At 42.3% G+C, this 23,968-nt stretch overlaps 1 protein-coding gene across 1 annotated transcript; it reads left to right on the top strand.

The window, feature by feature from the left end:
- The first annotated feature begins 44 nt into the window (after positions 1-44).
- On the top strand, positions 45-20,036 carry QRSL1 (glutaminyl-tRNA amidotransferase subunit QRSL1). Its single transcript, XM_034765941.1, has 11 exons — positions 45-179; positions 2,163-2,322; positions 3,299-3,397; positions 6,189-6,285; positions 7,218-7,394; positions 9,762-9,937; positions 10,048-10,160; positions 12,366-12,558; positions 14,351-14,468; positions 18,118-18,323; positions 19,614-20,036. Exons 1-11 carry the CDS (start codon positions 156-158, stop codon positions 19,823-19,825), a joined length of 1,575 nt encoding a protein of 524 aa, XP_034621832.1. The 5' UTR covers positions 45-155; the 3' UTR covers positions 19,826-20,036.
- The last annotated feature ends 3,932 nt before the right edge of the window (positions 20,037-23,968 follow it).

Here is a 23,968-nt window from a genome sequence, read left to right as displayed (position 1 = left end):
GCCAGTCTACGAAGACTCGAGCCAATGGGGCCGCTCCATGTTGAGCGGTGCAGCCCAAGATGGCCGCACCCATGCCCGGCTGGCCGCGCCGCGACTGATGCTTTAGCTGTGACCGTGTGGGATTCCCGGCTGGGGCGAGTGATGCCGCGGAGAGGATGTTGCGCGTCTCCCTCAGAGAAGTGAGCGGCCTTCCCCCCGCCCCCCGGTGTTGCTCGGGGGCTCCCGCCTATGGGGACGGGTGGAAGCGGAACCCCAAGCTATGTCTGCACCAGCTGCCTGGAGCCCAGCCCGCGCCGTGGTATTGGGGTCCCCGGTGTGCGCGGTGTAACTTCCCACCCCGCGCCCGACCCGGCTGTGCCCACGCGAGGCTCCCGCCCTTCGCCCCCCAACCCCCGCTGGCGGCGGCGCAAAGGCCAGGAGGGCGGTAGAGTGTGTTAACCCTGCAAGAGCAAGAAGTGGTGCAGCCGGCAGCGAGACGGGGACGCGCTTTGGCACTCGCGCAGCACCGTGCACACTCAGCCCTGCGTCTGGCCCTGCGGCCCAGCTGGGAACGGGGGGAGGCGTTGACAGGACACATAGCAAGCAGCGCTTTTAATAAAAACCTCCTCTCCAAGGGTTTTCTAGACTGCGGCGCATTACCCACGAGCTAGTGACCATACAGCAAGTGGGAAAAATCTGGACGGGTGGACGGTGGGTTATAGGATCCCATATAAGACAGTGCCCCTAATATCGGGACGTCTGGTCACCTTAACTGAATACAGCCTAGTTAAAATCCTAATCCTTTTTGGATTATTATTTGTGTGTGTTTAACTCAGGGGTGGGCCAACTTTTTGGCCTGAGGGCCACATTGGGGACAGGGCCGGCTCCAGGCACCAGCCCACCAAGCTGGTGCTTGGGGTGGCACCTGCAGGGGGGCGTCGTGGCACTCCAGCCTGAAAGCGGGGCTGCGACCGGGCTCGCCGCCCTCCCCCCGGCGCAGCCTCTGGCCCCCGGGGAGAGNGCTGCGACCGGGCTCGCCGCCCTCCCCCCGGCGCAGCCTCTGGCCCCCGGGGAGAGCGGAGCTGGGGATGAGAGGTTTGAGGGGCAGGAGGGTGCTCTACGCTGGGATCGAGCGGTTTGGAGAGAGGGAGGGGGATCAGGGCTGGGGCATGGGGAGAGGTTCAGGGGTCCAGGCTCTGAGCAGCGCTTGCTTTGATTGACTCCTGGAAGCAGTGGCATGGTGCGGCCACAGCTTCCAGGCGCTGTGTGGTATGGCCCCCAGCTGGAGTGCCGGAGCGGGGCTGAGCCGCGTGGTGCGGCCCCTGACCCAGTGCCCTGGCTGGAGCTCATGAGCCAGCTTAAAACGGCTCACAGGCTGAGGGCCGTTGTTTGCCCACCCCAGTTTAACTGATTAAGAGGGAGATGGTGCTATTGAGAACAAGGCTTTGGCTGGTGAGTTTCCTCACCAGCCAAAACCAAGTTAACTAAGGCCCTATGCACAGTAGGGCTTTGTAGCTGTGTTTAAAACCACCTTTAATCATAATTATGCTGCAAAACTTGTGTTTGCATCCACAATAACCAGTTACAAATGATGGGCCTGATCCTGTAAACAGTGGTACACATGATGGATGTCATTGAGACTCCTCATCTGCATAAAAGTTTGAAGGACTGGGTTTCATGTTCCCACTGTATTTAGAAATTGCTTAGGACGTGACCAGAATAGCACTGGCATTGCTGGTTGAGGCTGAAATGCTTTGAAAGTGTTGTATGTGAACATTGACGGAGTGCTTTCTTAGCTAATGCTTTTATTCTATCATAAAAGTACTACATGTATCAAATTTATCCCCAAAATTAAGGGTGGAGGAAGGGAAGGAATTAGTTTTAGAAACTTGACTGAAAGGGGGGAGGGATAGCTCAGTGGTTTGAGCATTGGTCTGCTAAACCCAGGGTTGTGAGCTCAGTCCTTGAGGGGAGGGCACTTGGGGATCTGGGGCAAAATTATTACTTGGTCCTGCTAGTGAAGGCAGGGGGCTGGACTTGATGATCTTTCAAGGTCCCTTCCAGCTCTAGGAGATGGGATATCTCCATTTATTTATTTATTTATTTATTTAACAATTCTTGCAAGTCATACCAATATTTGTAACTAGGGACTTGCGATTTAAAAATGGAAACTGTCCTTTCAGATCTCTGCAGCACTGAAAGAAGGCCGAGTGAGTCCAACAGAGCTTTGTCAAAGATGTCTCTCCCTTATCAAAGCCACAAAATTTCTTAATGCTTACATTACTATAGCAGAAGACACAGCATTAAAACAGGCTGAAGAATCAGAGGAGAGATATAGGAGAGGTAAGTTACCCTAGATTTGTAGTTAATGGCTGTTCTTCCATAAATGTTTTTGACTGTAGTGGATGGAACCTTTGTTAGACTCAGTGATTTTAAAAAAAGAAAAGTCTTTTTTTTGCCTGAGGGCCACATCGGGGAATAGAAAAGTAGAAAAGTCTACTGTTCATTTGATTTGCTTGTATGGAACAACAATAGGGCCTGTTGAGACTAAAGGCTCTGTGGACATATACTGATTGCACTCAAGGTAATCACCATTTACAAAAGATGGGGAATGAGCCGGGGGGTGGGGAGAGGAGAAGAATTTCACCCTGGTAGATCTGCGCTTCTGTCTGTCTAACATTCCATTGCTTAAGCAAAATGCCAGTTAGGATACTTTAGCTTCAAGGCATTTATTCCCTTTGAGATTCTTCTCTGGATAACTAATAGTCAGCTATGAAAGACTTTGTCCAACTACCAATTCCGAGCACAATTGCTGTGCATCAGAAGGCAGAATCTATGACTCCTGGCTTGGGAATGGAGTAGATTTAAGTAGCTGTCCAAGGATGAAATAAGCATTACATGGCCACAACTGAGGTGGTAAGCATCTTTTGGAATAATTTACCTAGTTTGGAAGCCACTTCCTTAGTTGCAGAGACAATGCAGTATGGGAGGAAATCTGGCCTGAGCAAAGTCCCTTAATGTTAGAGTTGAAAACAAAAGACCTTTCCTGAAAATATCAGGACTTTGGAGCAGAGCCCGGAGCTGGAGCACGGAGCAGCTCCAGAGCAGTGGAGCTGCAGGTTTTTGCCTGGAGCTGGAGTGGAGCCAGAGCATAGCTCCAAAGCCCTGGAAAATATAACTTAAAAGCATTTCAGTACAACTCCTACTTCCAAGTTAGAGTGAAGCTGAAGAGTAAAATAAAATGTCATTGCTAAGCAACATAGACAGTCTGTTTTAATACTTAAATTTTACTCTGTCCTTGTACCAATTCCTAACACAGGTCAGATACTGGGGGATTTAGATGGAATTCCTGTTGCAGTAAAAGACAACTTCAACACAGCTGGTATTGAAACAACATGTGCATCAAACATGCTGAAAGGTAAAGTAGTGCGTTGTAGGCAAAGCAAACACCATTTTGAAGCTCTGGTCCTTTTCTCTAAAGCAGCACAGCCTACTTAAAACCTAGTCATTTTCAAAAAATGAATTAAAGTACTTTCAGGCACTACACTTCCTTTGCCACCATCTGCCAAATTTTTGTGGCTTTTGCAATCATATATTTTAAAAACTATTAATATTGTAACAATGTAAATACATGAGACAATGCAATATTATTATAATCAATACATTAAAATGTAACTATTCTATCAACAGGTTACATTTTGCTCTGTTACTGGAAAGTAGTCAGTGGTTTTTTTGCAAAAAGAACAGGAGTACTTGTGTCACCTTAGAGACTAACAAATTTATTTCAGCATAAGCTTTTGTGGGCTACAGCTCATTTCTTCAGATGCATAGAGTGGAACACACAGACAGAAGATATTTATACATACAGAGAACATGAAAAAATTCAATTAGTGTAATGACCCAACCATTTTTTTGTTGCAAAACTGACACAAAACTTCAAAAACAGACTCCAAAGAGAGACTGCTGAACTCGAATTAATATGCAAATTAGACACAATTAACTTAGGTCTAAACAGAGACTGGGAATGGATGGGTCATTACACTAATTGAATTCCCTCCCCTCCCATATTAAATTCTCCTCACACCTTCTATGGGTCATCTCGATTATCACTTCAGTTTTTTCTTCTGCCGCTACTGATAGCTCATCTCAGTTGATTGGCCTCTTACAATTGGTATGCGTACTTCCACCTTTTCATGTTCTTTGTAAGTATAAATATCTTCTGTCTGTGTGTTCCACTCTATGCATCTGAAGAAGTGAGCTGTAACCCACGAAAGCTTATGCTGAAATAAATTTGTTAGTCTCTAAGGTGCCACAAGTACTCCTGTTCTTTTTGCAGATACAGACTAACACGGCTGCTACTTCGAAACCAGTGGTTTTTTTATTTCTGTTTGTTAAATCATCTTTCTATATAGCAAAATGCAAACACAGTTTCTGTTGTATTCATAGAGACTTGGTCCTAGTTCTTGAGCTCAACAGTTGTCTTTCATATTGATGTGAGTCATCAGCTACAGACTAGGGACCGAATGGCTAGGTAGCAGTTCTGCAGAAAAGGACCTAGGGGTCATGGTGGACGAGAAGCTGGATATGAGTCAACAGTGTGCTCTTGTTGCCAAGAAGGCTAACGGCATTTTGGGCTGTATAAGTAGGGGCATTGCCAGCAGATCAAGGAACGTGATCATTCCCCTTTATTCAACATTGGTGAGGCCTCATCTGGAGTACTGTGTCCAGTTTTGGGCCCCACACTAAAAGAAGGATGTGGAAAAATTGGAAAGAGTCCAGCGGAGGGCAACAAAAATGATTAGGGGTCTGGAGCACATGACTTATGAGGAGAGGCTGAGGGAACTGGGATTGTTTAGTCTCCAGAAGAGAAGAATGAGGGGGGATTTGATAGCTGCTTTCAACTACCTGAGAGGGGGTTCCAAAGAGGATGGAGCTTGGCTGTTCTCAGTGGTGGCAGATGACAGAACAAGGAGCAATGGTCTCAAGTTGCAGTGGGGGAGGTCCAGGTTGGATATTAGGAAACACTATTTCACTAGGAGGGTGGTGAAGCACTGGAATGCGTTACTTAGGGAGGTGGTGGAATCTCCTTCCTTGGAGGATTTTAAGGCCCGGCTTGACAAAGCCCTGGCTGGGATGCTTTAATTGGGAATTGGTCCTGCTTTGAGCAGGGGGTTGGACTAGATGACCTTCCAACCCTGATATTCTATGATCAGTTCCAATTCTGCTCTCTGGATTTTTGTTTTATAAAAAGATTTTTTTTCTTTTGAATACCCATAGTTCATTGTTTCACTTAGCAGTTCCATTATATGTCCATAGCATTGTTTTATTAATAAAAGCACTATTATTTTCCTATTTGAAAAAAATTCTCTCTCATGTTGCTGTGTAATAGACCACCACAAACAGGGAACATTAACTAATGAGGGTAAAGAGCGAAATTGATGATACAAAAAAGTGCTGACAAATAACAAAGTAAACAAACTGAAAAAATTGGGGGGAAATCCTACTAATTTATTTCAATTTGTTGTTGTGTTTCTTGTAACAATGAAAGGGAAAAAATTGACTATACGTGTTGAACAGCAAGGGTCAAGTTATCTCAAATTACATTTTCCTCTGCATGCCAGCAAAGCAGTTGTGATTGACGTGGATGAGAGTCTTGAGGGTGAAACTCTAACATAGGCTCTAACACAGTGGTGGGCAACCTGCGGGCCTCACGCGGCCTGTCAGGGGAAGCCGCTGGCAGGCCACCAGACCGCAGCTCCCAGTGGCCGTCTTTCGCCGTTACCAGCCACTGGGAGCTGCGGTTGCCCACCACTACTCTAACATCTTTCTCAGAAAAAGATATCTGCATCAGTATTGGTCAGAGAAACTGTTAGAAACTCTGGCTGCAATCACCCTGTTTAATTGCTCTTGTAACTGGCCTTGTTCTCATCCGCATATGAACAAGGTCTGAGTTAACTGTACGATTCATTCAGTCTTAGGAGAAGAAAGACTCTAGTAAATAATAAATGTTCTGGTTAATACTTATTCCTTGTTTGTTATCAATGAATTTTGATTACTACTACTGTCACAAAGAAACTTGGTAGCACTGCACAGTGACAGTTGCCATGCAGAGATGATTACTTGGAAACATTTGGAGGAGTAGTTATTGAAAGTCCTCCAGATGGTATCAGACAATTTCTTAACCAATCTGATTTTTTTTTTTTTTTTAGGTTATATTCCACCTTACAGTGCTACCGTAGTTCAGAAGTTATTGGATCAGGGGGCTGTGCTTCTAGGAAAAACAAACCTAGATGAATTTGCAATGGGGTAAGTTATATTAAATATTTAATATCATTGCACAGTAATATAACTACAGTGTCTACTATGATCCATCTCTAATCCTTAACTGCTGAGTTTATGCATGTTTGTTATATGGTGGTAAATATTTACTCTCCAGGGGTGTCTAATGGAACATGATGGCTATGTCTGTGAACTTCTCACTAAATATTTATCCTATTATGGTGTATATCCATTGTGGTGTGATTTAAAGAAAAGGGCCAGACACTGTAGCAACTGTGCATGGTTGGATGGTATTGAGGGGATTAATTGAGTAGTATTTTTTTTTTTTCAAGGTGGCTTTTTTCTTGGTAACTGAATTACACTCTGATCCATGACTTAAGCATGAGTATTATCACATTGCCTCTGCACACAATATGCCTTGACTTGGCAACCCTCTTATGTTCCAGGAAGAACTATGCTTTCTACAGAACAGTCTACATTGCCATCATTGTGTGACTTTCTTATGACATGCTACTTCAAGAGGTCATCTTGTGAGGTTTTCTCATACAGTAAACTACCAAACTTGGGTATCTCATGCTTCAAGACCTTAGTTTTGAAGCAGACTCATGACTTGAGTTGCCCGATGCTTACATGGTGAGAGTCCCCTGGCTTCAGTGGAGTTATACTTAATTTACATTAGGGTGAGTCAGAGGAGAATTTAGTCCTCAGTCTGCTCTGCAGAAGGAAGAAAGGAGTGAAGTTATAACTATAGGTTTTTATGATTTCCTGCAACTATATAAAACAGTATTGGGGTCAGCTTCACAAGTAAATCTATACAAGCCTTTCCATATCACAATCAGATTTGCCTGACGGGCCAGGAGTAAAAGGTGGAATTGGAAGAAAAACATTGTATTGTTATGAAAAGTCTATAACTGAAATACAGTTGTCTGTGTTTAACCTATCTGAATTTCTCACACCAGATCTGGGAGCACAGATGGAATATTTGGACCAGTTAGAAACCCCTGGAGTTATTCAAGGCAGTACAGAGAAAAATCAGTGCAGAACTCCCATACTGAGAATGAAGACTCCAATTGGTTGGTAACAGGAGGAAGTTCAGGAGGTAGCGCTGCTGCAGTGTCTTCTTTCACATGCTTTGCGTAAGAGCTTTTTTAGAACTGTTAATTAAATGCTTCATAACGATGTGTGCACTTTTCCTCAAGACTAGTTTATCTTCCTTTCCCCAGGCACTACACTGTAATGTTTTTGTTTGAAACTGTAGAATAATTTGCATTGGTGTTGAAGAATTAGTTAGTTATACTATTAAGAACACAGAGATACTGAAATGCGTAACACATTAAAAGTGATTACATGTAAGGAAGCTTAAATTATTTCATTCTGAGCATTGTTCAGCATACTGACATGAACATTTTGCATTGCGTGAAACGTATGGTGTCAGTAACAAAGAGAGAATGTCGTTCTCATTTGCACCTACTCTCGCTAAAAATATCATGGGATCTGTTATATGTCCACCACCTCAGTTATCACCCCACCTTCTCCCCTAAAAAGGAGAAAACATTGAATCCGAGCCCAGCTGGGAGACCAGACACCCACAACCCCCCACCCCTGAGCCCAACCACAGTGCTCCACCCCCAGCCAATACACCCAAAACCCTTCCCCCGCCCCAAGCCAGCTCAGATACCTGCATCCTCTTCCCTCCAGAGCCCAGCTGTGCCCCCCCCCCGCCCACCCTCTTTCCCCCTCAGAGCCCAGGGATCCAGAGGGAGAAACAGTCTGATGCTTGGTCCCAGGCTTGCATGAAGTTTCCTGTGCACTGCTATCTCCTTCCCTCAGGGCATGCTGGGAACTGCAGCTGCCAGGAATCCTCTAGTTCCCTCCCCCTCTCCCCGGCAGTGTCTTCTATGTGCAAGCTGGGCTCTGCCAGGTCCAGTGGCCCCTACTGGTGGCCAGCAGCACTGCAGCCCATTTCTGTGGGGGAAAGGAAATTCTGTCTGCACAGTGCATTAATTTCTGCAAAATTCTGCATTGCGCAGTGGCGCAGAATTCCCCCAGTAGTATCTTCAATTGCCATTGAAGTCTGCTCACTTCTGATGGGGGTGTGGCTGCTCAGCACTTGCCAGGTCAGGTGCCTTTTCCAGCCATTTTGTCACCTGTTCATCCATCTTTTTCAGCTTCTCTTTGAAAGTGGAAAAGAAACAGAGTGCTGCCTGTATTTCTTTCTTTGAATTGAGATGTAACTGTACACAGCATCCTCACACTTTGACTGGCTGAGACAGTTCCACTCATTAATGTCAGTATTAAATTGGTTCAACCATGTTAAGAAATTGACTCCTATGAAACAAAAAATGCCACATACTCTGAAAAATTATAACTGGTCAAAAATTCAATTTTATAACTTGAAATTTAGAACAGAGCAACTTCATTCAAATTTGTCAGTCCATTTTCGAATTTCTGATGTATTAAAAAAAGAAAAGGAGCATTTTATTTCATTTTGAACTGACATTGAATTGACTTTTTAAAAACTGGAAAAGAAAATAAATTTCAATTCAAAATGAAAATGTTTCATTTCTAGTTTTATTGAAAAATCACATTTCATTGAAATAAGTTTTCACAATGCATTTTGATTTCAACAACTGCATTTTTTTTTCCTGACAAATTTCAGTCAAAATTGTAACCAGCTCTACTAAAAATGTTGAGTATAGCACGGGGTAGGCAAACTTTTTGACCCAAGGGCCACATCTGGGTGGGGAAATTGTATGTAGGGATAGGGTAGGGGGTTGAGGTGTGGGAGGGGGTGCAGTGTGCAGGAAGGGATTCCGGGCAAGGAGTGCAGGAGGGGTGTGGTGGGCTTGGCATGGGGTTGGGGTGCAGGAGGGGGTGTGGAGTGCAGGAAGGGGTTCAGGGCAAGGAGTGCAGAGGTGCAGGAGGGGGCTCAGGGCAGGGAGTTGGGGTGCAGGGTGCAGGAGGGGTTTGGGGTGCAGGCTTCGGCCCGGTGCCGCTTACCTCGAGCGGCTCTGGGGTGGCAGTGGCGCACAGCGGGGCAAAGGCAAATTCCCTGCCTGCCCTGGTCCTGCGCCACTCCCAGAAGTGGCCAGCATGTCCAGCAGTGGCTCCTGGGGGTGGGTGGGGTGGGGCAGGCAGTTTCACCATGCACTGCCCTCGCCTGTGGGTACCACCCCCGAAGCTCCCATTGGCCGTGGTTCCCCGTTCCCAGCCAATGGGAATATCTTTTGATGAACAAGAAGCCTTGTTGTTAGATGTGAAGGGCATATTTTATCAACATGTCTTTGTAAACTGAAAACTGCTGCTGCTTCATACTAAATAATAAAGAAAGAACCAGAATAAATGGGAGCTGAGTGCATGAAGATGATGCACTTATACAAGTATGAGAATAATTTAATCTAAAAAAAATTCCATTTAGGTCTGTACCTCTTTAAGAACAGATACAATTTAGATGTGTTTTGAAGTATTCAATGCTATTAATGATGGTTCTATTTAAACCGTAGGGCTTTAGGATCAGATACAGGAGGGTCCACCAGAAACCCAGCTGCTCACTGTGGAGTAGTAGGTTTAAAGCCAACCTATGGACTGATTTCTCGTCATGGTCTCATTCCACTAGTGAACTCCATGGATGTACCAGGAATTTTAACGAGATGCGTGGATGATGCAGCAATTGTATTGGGTACTACTAGTGCATATGTCTCTGTATACAGTTTGTCTCAAAACCTTTTGAATTTAAGAATCCCCTGTATTACTTTTCCTGTATGTCATGAGCCTTTTTTCATCTTTCAGGTGTGCTTGCAGGGCATGATCCTAAAGACTCTACTACTGTGCAGGACCCCTTTAAGCCGTTTGAACTAACCAGTTTTATAGATGCCAGCAAGCTCTGCATAGGAATACCAAAGGTAGCATTTCCAACTTTATCACTGGAAAAAAATTCATATCAGAGTAAAAACCTATATATCCTGCGTCTGTAGTGATTTGCATCTGCAGAGACAGCATGTGGGAGTGAAAGTGTGTGTGTTTCATTGCTCGGTGTCAACCTCTTCAGGCCGTTATAGGGCATTGACACTCTCCCTCCAAGACTGGACAGAACTCTACAGAATGTTGCCTAGAAGTTTTATAAGAGGAGACTGGGAGCCTGAGCTCCTGGGCTTTATTGCTGGCTCTTTCACCAACTGCCTGTTTGACCTCAAACAAATCACTCTTTTTCTTAGTGCCTGAGGCTATGTCTATGCTACAAGCTAGGGGTGTGCATCCCCAGCTTGTGTATGCATATCGTAGCTCAATGACATCTAGCCCAGGTATAAAGATCAGTGTAGTCGTGATAGCACGTGCAGTGGAGTCATGGCAGAGCCGTGCAGCCTACATACCAGCTTGAAACTGGGAGGCACATACTCAGCATAGCTCAGCTATGGCTTTCCTGCTGCTGCCTGTGCTGCCGTGTCTACACTGCTGTTTATACTCATGCTAAGCTCTCATCGAGCTACCGCAAGTACATGTACACGAGTAGGGGAATCACATCCCTAGCTCACAGTGTAGATGTAGCCTGAGTGTAAAATAAGCATAATATTTACCTCACAGGGATGTTAAGACTTAATAAATGTTTATGGAGTGCTTTGAGGTCCTTGGTTGAAAGGCACTATATTAATACAAAATACTGTTTAAAAAGATTATTGTGCTGTGCAGGGAAAGGGTTCTTATTAGGGATCAGGTGTTGTCTTTTTTTTTTTTTTTTAATTTGCCTATTAATAGAAAAGCTTCTATGAATGTGTTACTTTCAGTGAGATAAGGGGATAACGGTTGGATTTAAACGCCCCTTCACTAATTGCAATCCAAGCATTGCGCTAGTACAGGTGAACCAGAAAATTTAATCAAACAAAAATATCACTGAAGAGTCTATTTTCATTGTCCAAGCTGATTGAAATGCAAAAAGATCATATAGAGTTATTTGTAAATTATATGGTAAATATTTCAATGTTACTAATCCAAAATGGTGGTGGTAGCAAGTAAGGACTTTATTTTTTTTGTTTAAAGTGATATTTATCCTGACAGTAGTGCCCCTTTCGCAGTAGTGTGGATTTTTATTTTATTTTTTTAAATAGGCAACACTGTTAGTACTATGGTCAAGTCTGCAGGATTGGTCCCATATTTTGATGCTGAACCTGTAGTAAGCGTCCACAAATGTGGATATTCAACTAAACACCTTTAGTAACTTAGGCTAACCAGGCTGGCTATCCTTGTCTCCTTGGTAAGGGCTTGTCTGCATGAGAAAGTTAATGGAGAATAAGCTAGGGTGTAAATGTAAAGTGCAATAGCTAATCCACAGTAGCTCGCTGCATAGACACACTTATTCCTCACTAATAGTGCCTTTTTGCTGTTTAGGTTCATATGGGTCGGAAGCGTAGGCTATTCAATAAACAGCAAAAAGGCACTTTTAGTGAGGAATAAGAGTGTCTATGCAGCGAGCTAGTGTGGAATAGCTATTCTGGGCTATTTCCATGTAGGCAAACCCTAAGAGTCTACACAGAGTGAGGCTTGTCACCAACCCTCATACTATGAGACTCTTCTTTAGTGCTGTATTTTGACCTAGGTATGACACTTGCCACTGATGTGCTTTGGCCATTGTTTCTGCTCATTTAACATTATTCATAATGGGCCGGGTATTGTGGCTTAAAATTTAAGATGTGCTGTCCGTGAACTGCAGAATCCCAGTTAATAGACTGACAAGTGGGCAGCTTCCTATCCAGAAATTATAGAATTGAAGCAAGAAGTGCATAGTGAAATGTTATGACCTGCATTATGCAGGTGTTCAGACTAGAGAATCGTGATTGGTCCCTTCTGGCCTTAAAAATCTATTAAACTTATGAACTTAATATAATTTAATATCCTAACAGTAAGCAAAGACATAAGTCTGTAATAAATACTTTAAAAAAGAATGTAGTGATGAAGACTAGTTTAACAGTATTTGCATCTAATAGTATATTACATTGTTTGGCTTGTTTACTGTCAACCAATAATTTTACATAGGTTTATTTTCAATGGTTCTTAATTATCTGTGAAGATGCTTATGCACAGAATTCATTTCCTAACTTTTGTTCTCCACTAAGGAATATCATGCACCAGGATTATCTAGTGAAACTCTGGCACTTTGGTCTAAAGCTGCTGACCTCTTTGAGAATGCAGGTGCCAAGGTGATTGAAGTGAGCCTACCCCACACACGTTATTCAATTATATGCTATCATGTGCTATGCACAGCAGAAGTAGCATCAAATATGGCCAGATTTGATGGACTAGAATATGGTAAGTTTAAGTTTTTAAAGGAAAAAGGACTATATCACTTTATATTATATGTAACACTCACTCACTTTATTAAGTGGCATAAAGATGCCTGTCATAGGTGTGTGCACTATGGTGATTTAACGTACATGGTTACCTGCATTTCATGGTTGAATGCTAGGAGATATGTTTTTTCCATGGTATGATAGAGTAAAAACCTTATTGCAGCTGAAAGCTGGAGTGAAGGACTAGAAACTGAGGTAGTCGAAGCATTAGCAAGGTATCCCAAGTGATCATGAAACTTACACTGGCTATCTGCTTGTCGTCAATAGATGAAAATAATTTTGTTTTCAGAAACTGTGTGAATTGTTAAAAGCATAAAGTGCTCAATATATACATGAATGTTTTGCCATCTTATTGGGTGAGATACTGTGCATTAAAATATTTAGAAGCACTTGAGGAAAAAATGCCCCATCACTGGAGACATCCAAAGATAGGCCTGGCCAAAAAAAAAAAAGGCAGCCTAATTAATGTAAACAAGGGAATAGTCCTGAATTATCTGGGAAATGAACCAGATAGACTTAAAAGATCTTTTCCATTAATGTATTTTGTGACATGACCAACATGAGTTGTTGTCTTAGTGATTTACCATTTTAGTTTGTCTAGTGAGTGTATCACTTGATTATGGTATGGTAAGGTGCTGGTGAGTAAAAATAAAAATGCAGCCTATTTCTGAAGTCATTAAGATAAACCAGGACTGTCAAAAGATTTGGTATTTTTGTATCTAAGTTTTTACCAGATTGTAATTTGAATTAGGTGTAATAACTTCCTTAAACATTCCCATTGCATCTGGGACACATGGTGCTTTTCTTCCCTTTTAACTATACTTTTCCTGTGATTTTCCCCCCCCCCCCCTTCTTTCTTTTTGTCACAAACCCACCATTATAATGTTTTTTACAGGATGTGACCTTTTTGGATTCTGTTTTATATTTAACTAATGCTCACATTCTGGGGTTTTGAAATATTGTAGCCATCCCCAAAAACACAATACATAGTTTGAATTAGACTCAATCCTGTCTGTGTACCTGTTCATGGGTCACAGAATTAAGTGATTGGCCAAATTCTTAGGCAAGTGCAGCTTAATTGAAATCAGTGGAATTTCACTACTTTATCCCAGTGCCGATTGTCTGAGGTTTGGATGTTCTTTAATTTATGGGAAGATTGGGGCCTGATCCGAAGTCTATTGAATTCATTCCATTGAATCTCATTGAATACAGTGGGCTTAGGATCAGACCCCTTGTAAATAAGTTGTTGCTTTTCATTTCTACAAGCAAGTTTTTAGTCGGAGAGAAATGTTCTCAGCTGTGTTTTTTGAGGAGTGTATTGTGCAGCACAAAGTATATATGCATTGTTCAGATCAGTTTTTAGTCTGTACTCAAAATAAACTGAAGGGTGAGCTATCCGTGTTACTGAAATACATCTACACATTCATGTCGTGAAGGAGGAGAAGAGTTTTCTCCACCTTCCATGTCAGATTGAAGATCAGAGGCAGGAGTGTTCATATTGTAGCACTTTCCATTGTACTTCTCAGTACAGATAAATAGAAATATTTCACTTCTAGAGACTCCAAATGTATAGTCACAGTATGATTCCAGAATTCATTTAATATTTAACATAAGTTTTTAGATTTTGTGTGCAAAAATAGCATGTTATCATCTGCTGCACTTGACATAGTATGTCATTGTGAAGGTCAATATTTTATATTGTTTAATGGTTTTCAGGATTTGTTTCCAAATCACTGGTGATTTATTTTTAGGACACCGTTCCAGTATGGACAAGTCCACAGAAGTCATGTACGCTGCAACTCGACGAGAAGGGTTTAATGATGTTGTAAGAGGAAGAATTCTGTCAGGGAACTACTTTTTGTTAAAACAGTAAGTTCAGCATATTTTAAAGCTCAACTGTACAATATTAATGAATTATTAAGCAGCTGATGATTAAATTACTTATGTTGAGCAAATTCTTTGTTGCTAAGGCAATATCTATTTATATTGGTTTAAGTGTATGATGTGTAGCAAACGGTTATTAATAGCTAAAAATAATGCTTTCCTTTGCTCTTAACTGGAAGCCTTTTGAATTTAAGAAGGTAGAACAATACGTTGTGTGATTTGCATCTTAAGTGCCCTATTGGCACACTTCAATTAATCTATGCAAAAACGTAGTCTGTGGTGTTTGTCAGTGAAATCAGAATAGAGCCCTAACTATTCTGTTATTAAATGTTCTGTGGCCATCAGCATCAATCCGATTTAATCTTGCTAAAGTTGTCCAGGTATAGAAACATTTGTTATGTTCTACTGATGCCTCTTGTGGAAAGCCAGAAGATGTGGCACTTAGTTTAAATATCTCTCTCACCTTCCCCACCTCTTTGCTTGAGTCTACAGAGAAAATAAAATTGTACTGGAGTGGTCAAGTAAACTCATTTATTTTTGTGAGGAACCTTATGTTTATCCAGCTCAGCTGGATGAACGGGTATGAGAACTCAGAATGAACAAACTCAGAATGAACATACTTTTAATTCTCTCTCAATCTGTCTTCATTTATGACTATTATTGGAGAACCTATTACCCATCTAAATTGGTAAGATTGCCACTTTCTCTGCCTCCACCCTGTTAAGATTCCAAACAATGAGGATATCCACATTGACACCCTGTGTCAGTTAGTTTTGTGGCATAGTTATTTTAAGAAAACTGAGTGTGACAGACTAACAATCTCCTGCCATATCCTGACTGAACCGTATGCAATTAAAATACATTTTGAGTTAAATTCAACATCTTTTGGATCTCATTGTATTAGAAATGTTTATGCACTGTTGTGAGATTGTATGGAACTGCTTAAGCAGGAAGACAAGATTAATGCAATCTCTGGAAGGTGTTAGTAACCTCCAGTCTTTTTGGAACAATATGTCTGAAGTGGATTTTCGAGGAAATACCTCGGGGGTCTGGGGAATGCAAATTCTCCCCTCTGAGCATTTTGAAGGAAGCACCCAGGAATGGGACCCATTGTATGCTAATTACCTGCACCTGGAAACTTCAAATCAAAGACCCATGAACTAAACCTGTTATAAGTATGTTCTGAGCTGAAGATGTCATGAACTGGGAATCCTCAAAGCTGTCATGAACTTGGACTCCCCTAGGGTCCTTTGAAGGACTTACCTTGTGCCTTGTCAGAATCCATGTTAGGGTGGGGATTCCTGGTAAGCTTATTAACAAGCGTGTACATTTTGTAGTGTTTTCTCTATAGTGCTTTTTATCTTAAGAATACAATAGGCTTTCACAGAAAGAACTGTGTGGTACCTTATATCTGTAGCAGTCCCTCTCTCAGTCTCTGAAGAGAAAGCAAGCAAATCTGTTCAGGCAGACTGTCTTTTCTGGGAAATATACCGTGAAAGCAGGGAACTGTGCAGCCTGGAAATAGGGAGAGACACATGGGTCTCCACCCAGAAAGGTGACCACTGGGATGCTGGAAGCTGAGAAACCACTGAGGGGACATACAGGTGCAATTGCCCTAAACTGTGACACTGAGCGCACACAAGAATATTCCTGCTGCTTTAAGCTCTTAGAGTTAATAAAAGCTGTGTCTTCAAGACAGGGATGTCAGCCTATGAGCAGCCAGCCCCTGTGAACTGTCAATATTATTGCTAAGCATCCTCAATGTAGTGTTTTCTGATGACATCTGTCTGGGTTGTCTATCATAAATGTAGGGTGAATGTTTGACAACCCGTGTGGGTCAGTTTTGGTGAAGGAAAACAGGAGTGATTTCTACAAGAGCTAAGCAGGGGGCAGTCTCAGCACTTTGCTACAATCCACAGGAAATCAATCATCAAGAACAGAATTTAGGGTTAAAATAACATTCTCATAATAGAGTGCAGGAGAGTCATGTATTGTTCGCTGTATTCAAATTACAACAGTGGCTCTCAAACTTTTGTACTGGTGATCCCTTTCACATGGCAAGTCTCTGAGTGTGACCCTCCCTTATAAATTAAAAACCCTTTTTTATATATTTAACACCATTATAAATGTTGGAGGCAAAGCCGGGTTTGGGGTGGAGGTTGACAGCTTGCGACCCCCCCCCCCGTAATAACCTTGTGACCCCCTGAAGGCTCGTGACCCCCAGTTTGAGAACCCCTGAATTACAAACTATTTTCTTTGAGATGTGAAATCCATAAAATAACTAGATTGATATTTGAAGCTATGCATACCTGCATATATCGTGAGTGAAGTCTAAAATTTAACTACTTGGTCTCTTCTCCTATAAGTTCTTTAAAAGTAGTTGAGGTAAAAAAAATGTAAATCAGGAAAACTGGTTAAAGACTCACATGAGTCTTGAACATTTTTATTAGTTCTGCAACTAACCTTTTCCTTAGTCTGGTAAGTGGGGTTTCATAAATAATTCCAGAAAAAGAGCCATTTTCCATAATATCACTGATCTCTGACAGCAGATCCATTGTATCTTGATCTTTACTATCACTTCGGAAGAATAAGTACCAGGTTCTCTTGAATTTTTTTTTAAAGCCTTGAAAAGTTAAGATGCATTCAACTTTGTCTTCATTACAACTCTTCAGCAAATCAGATCTTCAGAGTAATCAGCTGACAATTATGTACTGGATAATTTGGATTGTTTTATCAGCAGACACTGGCATTTAGTTATTTACCCTTGACTTACAATACATTTGCTAATTACCCATAAAATGTTTCCAGTACCAGTTATTTTTGACTAAAAAATTCTTTTGAAACTGAACCTCTAAACTTGACATTAAATCCTTAAACTCAGGGTAATGCTGCGTGTGATGTAGGAATGAAATATAAAATTGTCAGTTTTTCTGCCTCAGATACCCAGAAAAACAGATGAAGAATTCATAGCCTCCTTCAGTCTAAACTGCTGCTTACATAAAATAAATGACTATGGGAATTTTGGACAAAGACCTGGTGTGCTTCTCTATAATATCAGTAAGAAGGACCAGTAGCAAAGTGCACACCTGAAACATATATTACTTTAAGCATGTGGGTAGTCCCTCTGAAGTCAGTGGGACTGTTCATGTGCTTAAGTGCCTTGCTGGATAGAGTCCCTAAATGATTGATAAATCACAACTATAAGACAAGTCATTTTTTTCCAGACATCACTTCCATCATGTTTTGAAATTCAGTAGATAAGTAAACAAAGTTGCAGAAAAAGACTGGGTCATAAAATACTATCTTGATTTGAGCCTACCCTCCACTTGGCTTGTGTTTTCCTTCATTTATATTCCCTCTCCACTCTCTTCAGTGGTCTTTGCCCCATGTCTCTCCCTGCATCTGTTTCATGGCTCATCTTTAAGGACATGCTTTAGTGCATCTGCAACCATGCTGCTTTGATGACTGATCTTGTTCTCTGTTGAAAACTTAAGTACTGTACTTGTGGTGCAGTCCTTCATCCCAAAGGGAAAACTGGGCTTGTTTCCCCCCTCCCCCCCAATGGCCACTTAGCAATTTAAATTATTGATGGTATTAAACTTAATTTCTAACACCAGTGACTATTTGTTCCTAGGAACTATGAGACTTATTTTATCAAGGCCCAAAAAGTGAGACGACTCATTGCCAATGACTTTGTGAATGTTTTCCGTAATGGTATTGATGTTTTGCTCACTCCCACCACCCTAAGTGATACAATACCATACGTGGAGTTTATCAAAGAAGACAACAGAACCCGCAGTGCACAGGATGATATTTTTACACAGGCCGCAAACATGGCAGGTAAGTAGAGAAAGAAGTGCATCTCCTTAGCATATTTCCCAGCTAGTCTTCAATTTAGTATCTATTCTCTCCTGCCAGCTGCCCTCTTTCTATAGGACCTCTGTATAGAAAGCAACTGTCTGAACCAAGTTGTCAGCTGGTTTCTCTGAGTAGCAAAGCTTATATTGACCATAAGATGGTAGCAGTGTGAAGTGAGTTCGTTCATTAAATGTGCAAGAATTTAAGTATATAATTACTTCTGGAGGATTCTGCACTAAAACAAATTTTGCACCAAAAAAATTAAATTCTGCACCCAATTTTAAAATTCTGCATATTTTATTTGTCAAAATAACAATATAATCATGCACCAGTTTCAATTATTTTGGTAATTTATTTCAAAATACCTGTCAGCAAGTATATCTGTAATAATACAGGTAAAGATTCAGGAAACTTTTTTGACAAATTGATTCCTTACTAGGCATATTAATACAGAACTTTGAATAATAATTCATTTAAATTACAGTACAGAAACCTATTTCCCACACCCCTCAGAAGCAGTGCAAAGGTTTGGGGGAATCAGAGGTAATGGAGGAGCCGAGGGAGAGGGAAATAATTGCTGGAAAGGAGCCTGGGAGTGAACCTGGAGAGTTGTTGGTTGTGGGTGGGAGAAATATGGAACAGGTGGTATTATGGGGGAGGGAGGGGAGGAATTGTTTGGGAATTGAGGAGCCTCCACCTAGGAGGAGCCTGACTGACCCCTCCCAGCCTCTCTCTTCAGTCCAACACAACTGCCCCTGTCCCCATGTGGCGCTGCACCCCACCCCCCCACTGCTCACCCTTCTGAACCCAGTCTGTGATTCCCCCAGCAGCCCTGCTCTATCCACACCCCATATCCCATACCTTGTCACCTGGGCCCCACAGGCATGTCATTGTGAGGAACACTGTATCTGCCCTCTACCTGTCTGACTGGCTGCTCCAGCTGGTGAGCCGTCTGCCCACTTTCTGGCACCCCAAGCACCTGGTGGGTGAAAGGTGCAACTGCAGTGCTTCTCTGGCAGAATGTATTTCTTGCAGGGGTGGAGAATCTGTGGGGAACATGAATTCTGCACGTGTGCAGTGGTGCAGAATTCCCCCAGGAGTAATATAATCTTGGTTATACTGCTAAAATGCAAAGAGATTAGCCTTAAAAGCTTTACATGCATTTGTTTTGGTTATCTTTCCTAAGAGTCCCATTTGTAATAATTCTAGCAATCTGTGTAATGCAAATCCTGCACATGTGATATTTTAATAATTTTGCTTTTTTCCCCTCAGGGCTGCCAGCCATAACTGTTCCTACAGCACTTTCAGAGAAAGGTTTGCCAATTGGGCTTCAGTTTATTGGACGTGCATTCCAGGAGCAGCAGCTTCTTACTGTAGCCAAATGGTTTGAAAACCAAGTAAAATTCCCTATGATACAATTACAGGGAATTATGGATCATGGTCACACTGTCTATCACCATCAGAAATCAGCCTTTTTTTCATAACCAAGGACTTGGTGGTTTTAGTAGTGGAAGTAAGGAGGATTTTAGAATATCTCTCAATCACTTTGTGCTGTTTCAAATTGAAAAGACATGTAATCCTTCAATTTATTTGTACAAGTGACAGGCTCTAGAGTCTAAAAACACATGTATTAAAGCAAAATGCAAGAGAGAAGCAGGGAAGCTTTGTTACTGTGTAATTAAACAGAAGTGAGGCCCATGGTATGTTCCCTACAACTGTAAACTGCATGTACAGTATAGTTTGAATATTTTTTTCATGTTGGGTATAAAGTGTATGTCTTGTAATTATAGAGCTGCTTTTCCCACCCATTCATACAAAGAAGTCTTCAGAATTCATTCCCTGATGGAACAGACATAGGCTTCTTCCTTAAGTGTGTACAGTTTCCAGCAGCTCTGGTCTCCTGTTGCCTCCCAGGTTACAGGGCTCCAGTGAAACCAAGCCATGAAGGAGTCCTCAGCCACAGGAGGCCTTAGTGAAGATCTGCCCTCAACTAGATTGGAAAGAGAGGGAGAGATGAGTATGAATGGACATGCACAAGAATGACCTCTTCAAGAGAGAATGTAGCTAAACCATGTACAGTGTAGAAGAGCCATCTTTGTACAGAGCCTGGAGGCTGCTATGGTACTTATCCCTTCTTGTGAAAAGGCTTTCTAATTGCAGATGTTTCCTTTGAGAAACAACCCTCTAAGTTTCAGAAATTGCTCTTCCTGCTGCCCCCTCTGTTTTTCTATAATCCCAGCTCAGGTGCCAAAATCAGAGGCAGTTTCATAAATTAGTGCATTCTTTTCCTCATTGTAGATGGTATCATCTGACTGAACATTTCCAACCCAGATGTTAGAATGGAAGATTTAACAAACAGCCACTAACATCTGCAAAATTTACCCTTGGGAATATAGTTTTCTACTTTACCAACATGATTGCTCATTTCTAGAGGCTCCATTTTCTTCTCACAAAGTAAGATGGTGAAAAGAAATGAGATAATTACAGTGAGAGACTAGAGGATTGGAGTTTGTTTTGTTTTTTTAAGAACACCTTTAACAAACACCTGTCAGGGATGGTCTAGATTTAGTTGGTCCTGCCTCAGGAGTAGGGGGTGTGATGGGGAGAGCTGGACTTGATGACTTCAGGGTCCCTTTCCAGCCTGATATTTCTGATTGTATGAGACCTCTTTTGTTTAGGAGCCAGTTGGTCAGTTTAGAGCTAGTGTTGATTGATATGGACACCTACATTAGAAGTATCTCTCTTCAGCTACGCTTATTATCTACATTCCATTTAAACTCTTGTTTTTCATCTCCCTGAACACTAGTTATATATCTCTTACACAACAGCTATTAGGAAACAACCAGGTAGGGCTGGTAGCTATCACTTATTGGGCACCGGGTGCAGGGTTTGCCTGATTCCCACCTGACCTGCCACGAGCCACCTGGGTTGTGGAAGGCAGCTGGGTGGGGAGCAGCATCCAGAGAGCATGGAGAGACCTGAGTTGCAGGGGGTAGTTAGACGACCACCCAGGTGACTCTTCTGGAGCAAGGATACCCTTCCCCCCCCAGCTCCACTGGCCTGTGCACTCCCCTCCAATCCTCCCTGGAGTTGCCCCTGACCATGCTGCTCCAGACTGGAGTGTCTGGTCTGTTGTGCAGGGAGGGTGGGGGAGGCTGATGTTGGGGTGCTCCTCTCCCTCTGCCAGTGTACCCAGTCTCCACTGAACCCCGCCCCCCTAGACAGGACAGGGGGAATCTGTCTGTGCTGTTGCCTCTCTGGGTCCCAAGGGCTTGTGTCTGAACACACCTGTAGGCTGCTGATTGTGAGTGCTTTCTTAAAGAGACAGTGCACTCATACACAAGCACACACAGTTCCCCCCACCACACACTCCCTGCTTGTTCAGGGGAGGAGCAGTTGCATTGTACATCAAAAATGTATACACTGAGGTTCTGAAGGAGGCAAGAGGCAGACAAGTTGAAAGTCTCTGGATGAAGATAAAAGGGGAAAAAACGGTCAAAATCCTAGGTCTATTATAGATATTCAAATTAAGAGGTGGATGAGACATTTCTAGAACAAAACAGAACTATCCAAAACACAAGACCTGGTAGTAATGGGGACTTTAACTACCAGCTATCTGTTGGAAAATAGGGCAAAACACAAAATGTTCAGTAAGTTCTTTGAAGATGTTGGGGACAGCTTCTTACTCCAGAAGGTGGAGGAACTAACCAGGGGTTTGTGAATCTGAAGATGGAAGGCAATTTGGGTAAAAGTGATCATGACATCATTAATTTAATGGGTATAAGGAAGAGAAGGAGTGAGAGCAGCAGAATAAAGACAATGGCGTTAAAAAAAAAGAAAACTGGTAAATAAGTTTCCTTGGGAAGAAAATCAAAAGGAAAGAAGAAGTTCAGGAAAGCTTGTGGTTTCTCGAAGCTTCGTTACCTGAAAAATCAAAAAGGAATCTACAAAAAGTAGAAACATGGACAAATTTTGAGAAGTAAAAAAAACATGGTACAAGTATGTAGGGACAAAAATCAGACTTAACGAGTTACACCTAGCAAGGGACATAGAAGGCAAGAGGTTCTGTAATTACGTTGGAAGTAAGACAAAGGAAAATAGGTCTACTACCTACCATGCTAGGAGCGCCAATAGCAGACAACACTAAGAAGGTTGCAGTGTTTAATACCTGTTTTGCTTCAGTCTTAACTGAAAAGGTTAATTATCACCAGATGCTTAACACAATATTAACAAGGGGGCAGGAATGCAACCCACACTAGGGAAAAAACAGGTTAAAGAATATGAAAGTAAATCAGACATATTCAAGTCGGCAGGGCCTGATGAAATTCAAACAAAGGTACTTAAGGAACTAGCTGAAACAATTTCAGAATCATTAGTGACCCTCTTTGAGAACTTATGGAGGACAGATGAGAATACTGGAGAAGGGCAAACTGAATACCTATCTCTAAAAAGGGGAGCAAAGAGATCACAGGGAATTATAGGCTAGTCAGCCTAACATTATTAATTTGTAAGCATCAGGAGCAGGGAATATTCAGTTTGCTTATCCAGCTTGCCAGAAAATGCATGTCCAAATCTTGGTAGGCCAAAGGGCTCTTCAGGTGTTTGCTATCCTAGTGAGCATGCCAGCAACCAGGGGTCACAACATTTCAAAAGTGGTATTAATCTCAAAATAAAAGGGTAAGCATGCTGATAGACAATAGTCCAATGAAATCTTGCAAACAAGTCGTGCTATAGAAACAGCATCCTATTAATATTACTTCTAGGAAAACAAAATTAGAAGATTAATTTCTTGTGAGTTTATTTCCCCTTTCTTATTGCCTGAAATTTTGATGCTTGCAATTCTGCCCCCCCCCAAAACAAAAGTACTACACAGCATGCAATCAAGTTAACTAATGAAAGCACTTGAATTACCAATCCTTGCACAAGTATCTGATTAAAAAAGGGTTTCAGAATAGCAGCCATGTTAGTCTGTATCCGCAAGAAGAACAGGAGTACTTGTGGCACCTTAGAGACTAACAAATTTATTAGAGCATAAGCTTTTGTGGCTAGAGCCCACGAAAGCTTATGCTCTAATAAATTTGTTAGTCTCTAAGGTGCCACAAGTACTCCTGTTATATAAAAAAAAAAAAAAAGAGTCCCACTATAGGTCAAAGTGTTATCAACATAGCCTAGCCCCAATATGCATAAATGAAACAATTTACATTAAATACATGGCATGATGATAATGAGAAGGGCAATAAACTGATTTGCACATACCTAGCTCCATGGTTGTAGTTTGGAGGGGTGTGGGAGCATTGCTTCCCCAACTGAAGCCTAGGACAGGTGTAGAATTTATCTCCCACCCCACACGCAGTCCCATTGCCCTAACTGGAGCTGCCGCCCCAAATACAGAAGCCAAACTATGCCTATGCCTGGTTCCCCTCAATTCTGCCACACACCCCAGCTGTTCTGCCCTCTAGCCCCTCATCTGCCAGCCCACTCCTCAGCTGTGCCCCTAGCCTCACCTCTGCTCCTACGGGGATTCTTCACCAACCTCTCCCAGGCCAGGCAGGACTGCAGTGTGGTTCCCCAATCTCTTTCGGGAGTGGGGGGGGCAGCTCCAATGGTTCTTCACCCCACTCCCTCTT

This window comes from Trachemys scripta, chromosome 3 (genome assembly GCF_013100865.1).
Source record: "Trachemys scripta elegans isolate TJP31775 chromosome 3, CAS_Tse_1.0, whole genome shotgun sequence".
NCBI lineage: Eukaryota > Metazoa > Chordata > Testudines > Emydidae > Trachemys > Trachemys scripta.
This window is presented reverse-complemented; position numbering and strand designations above follow the sequence as displayed.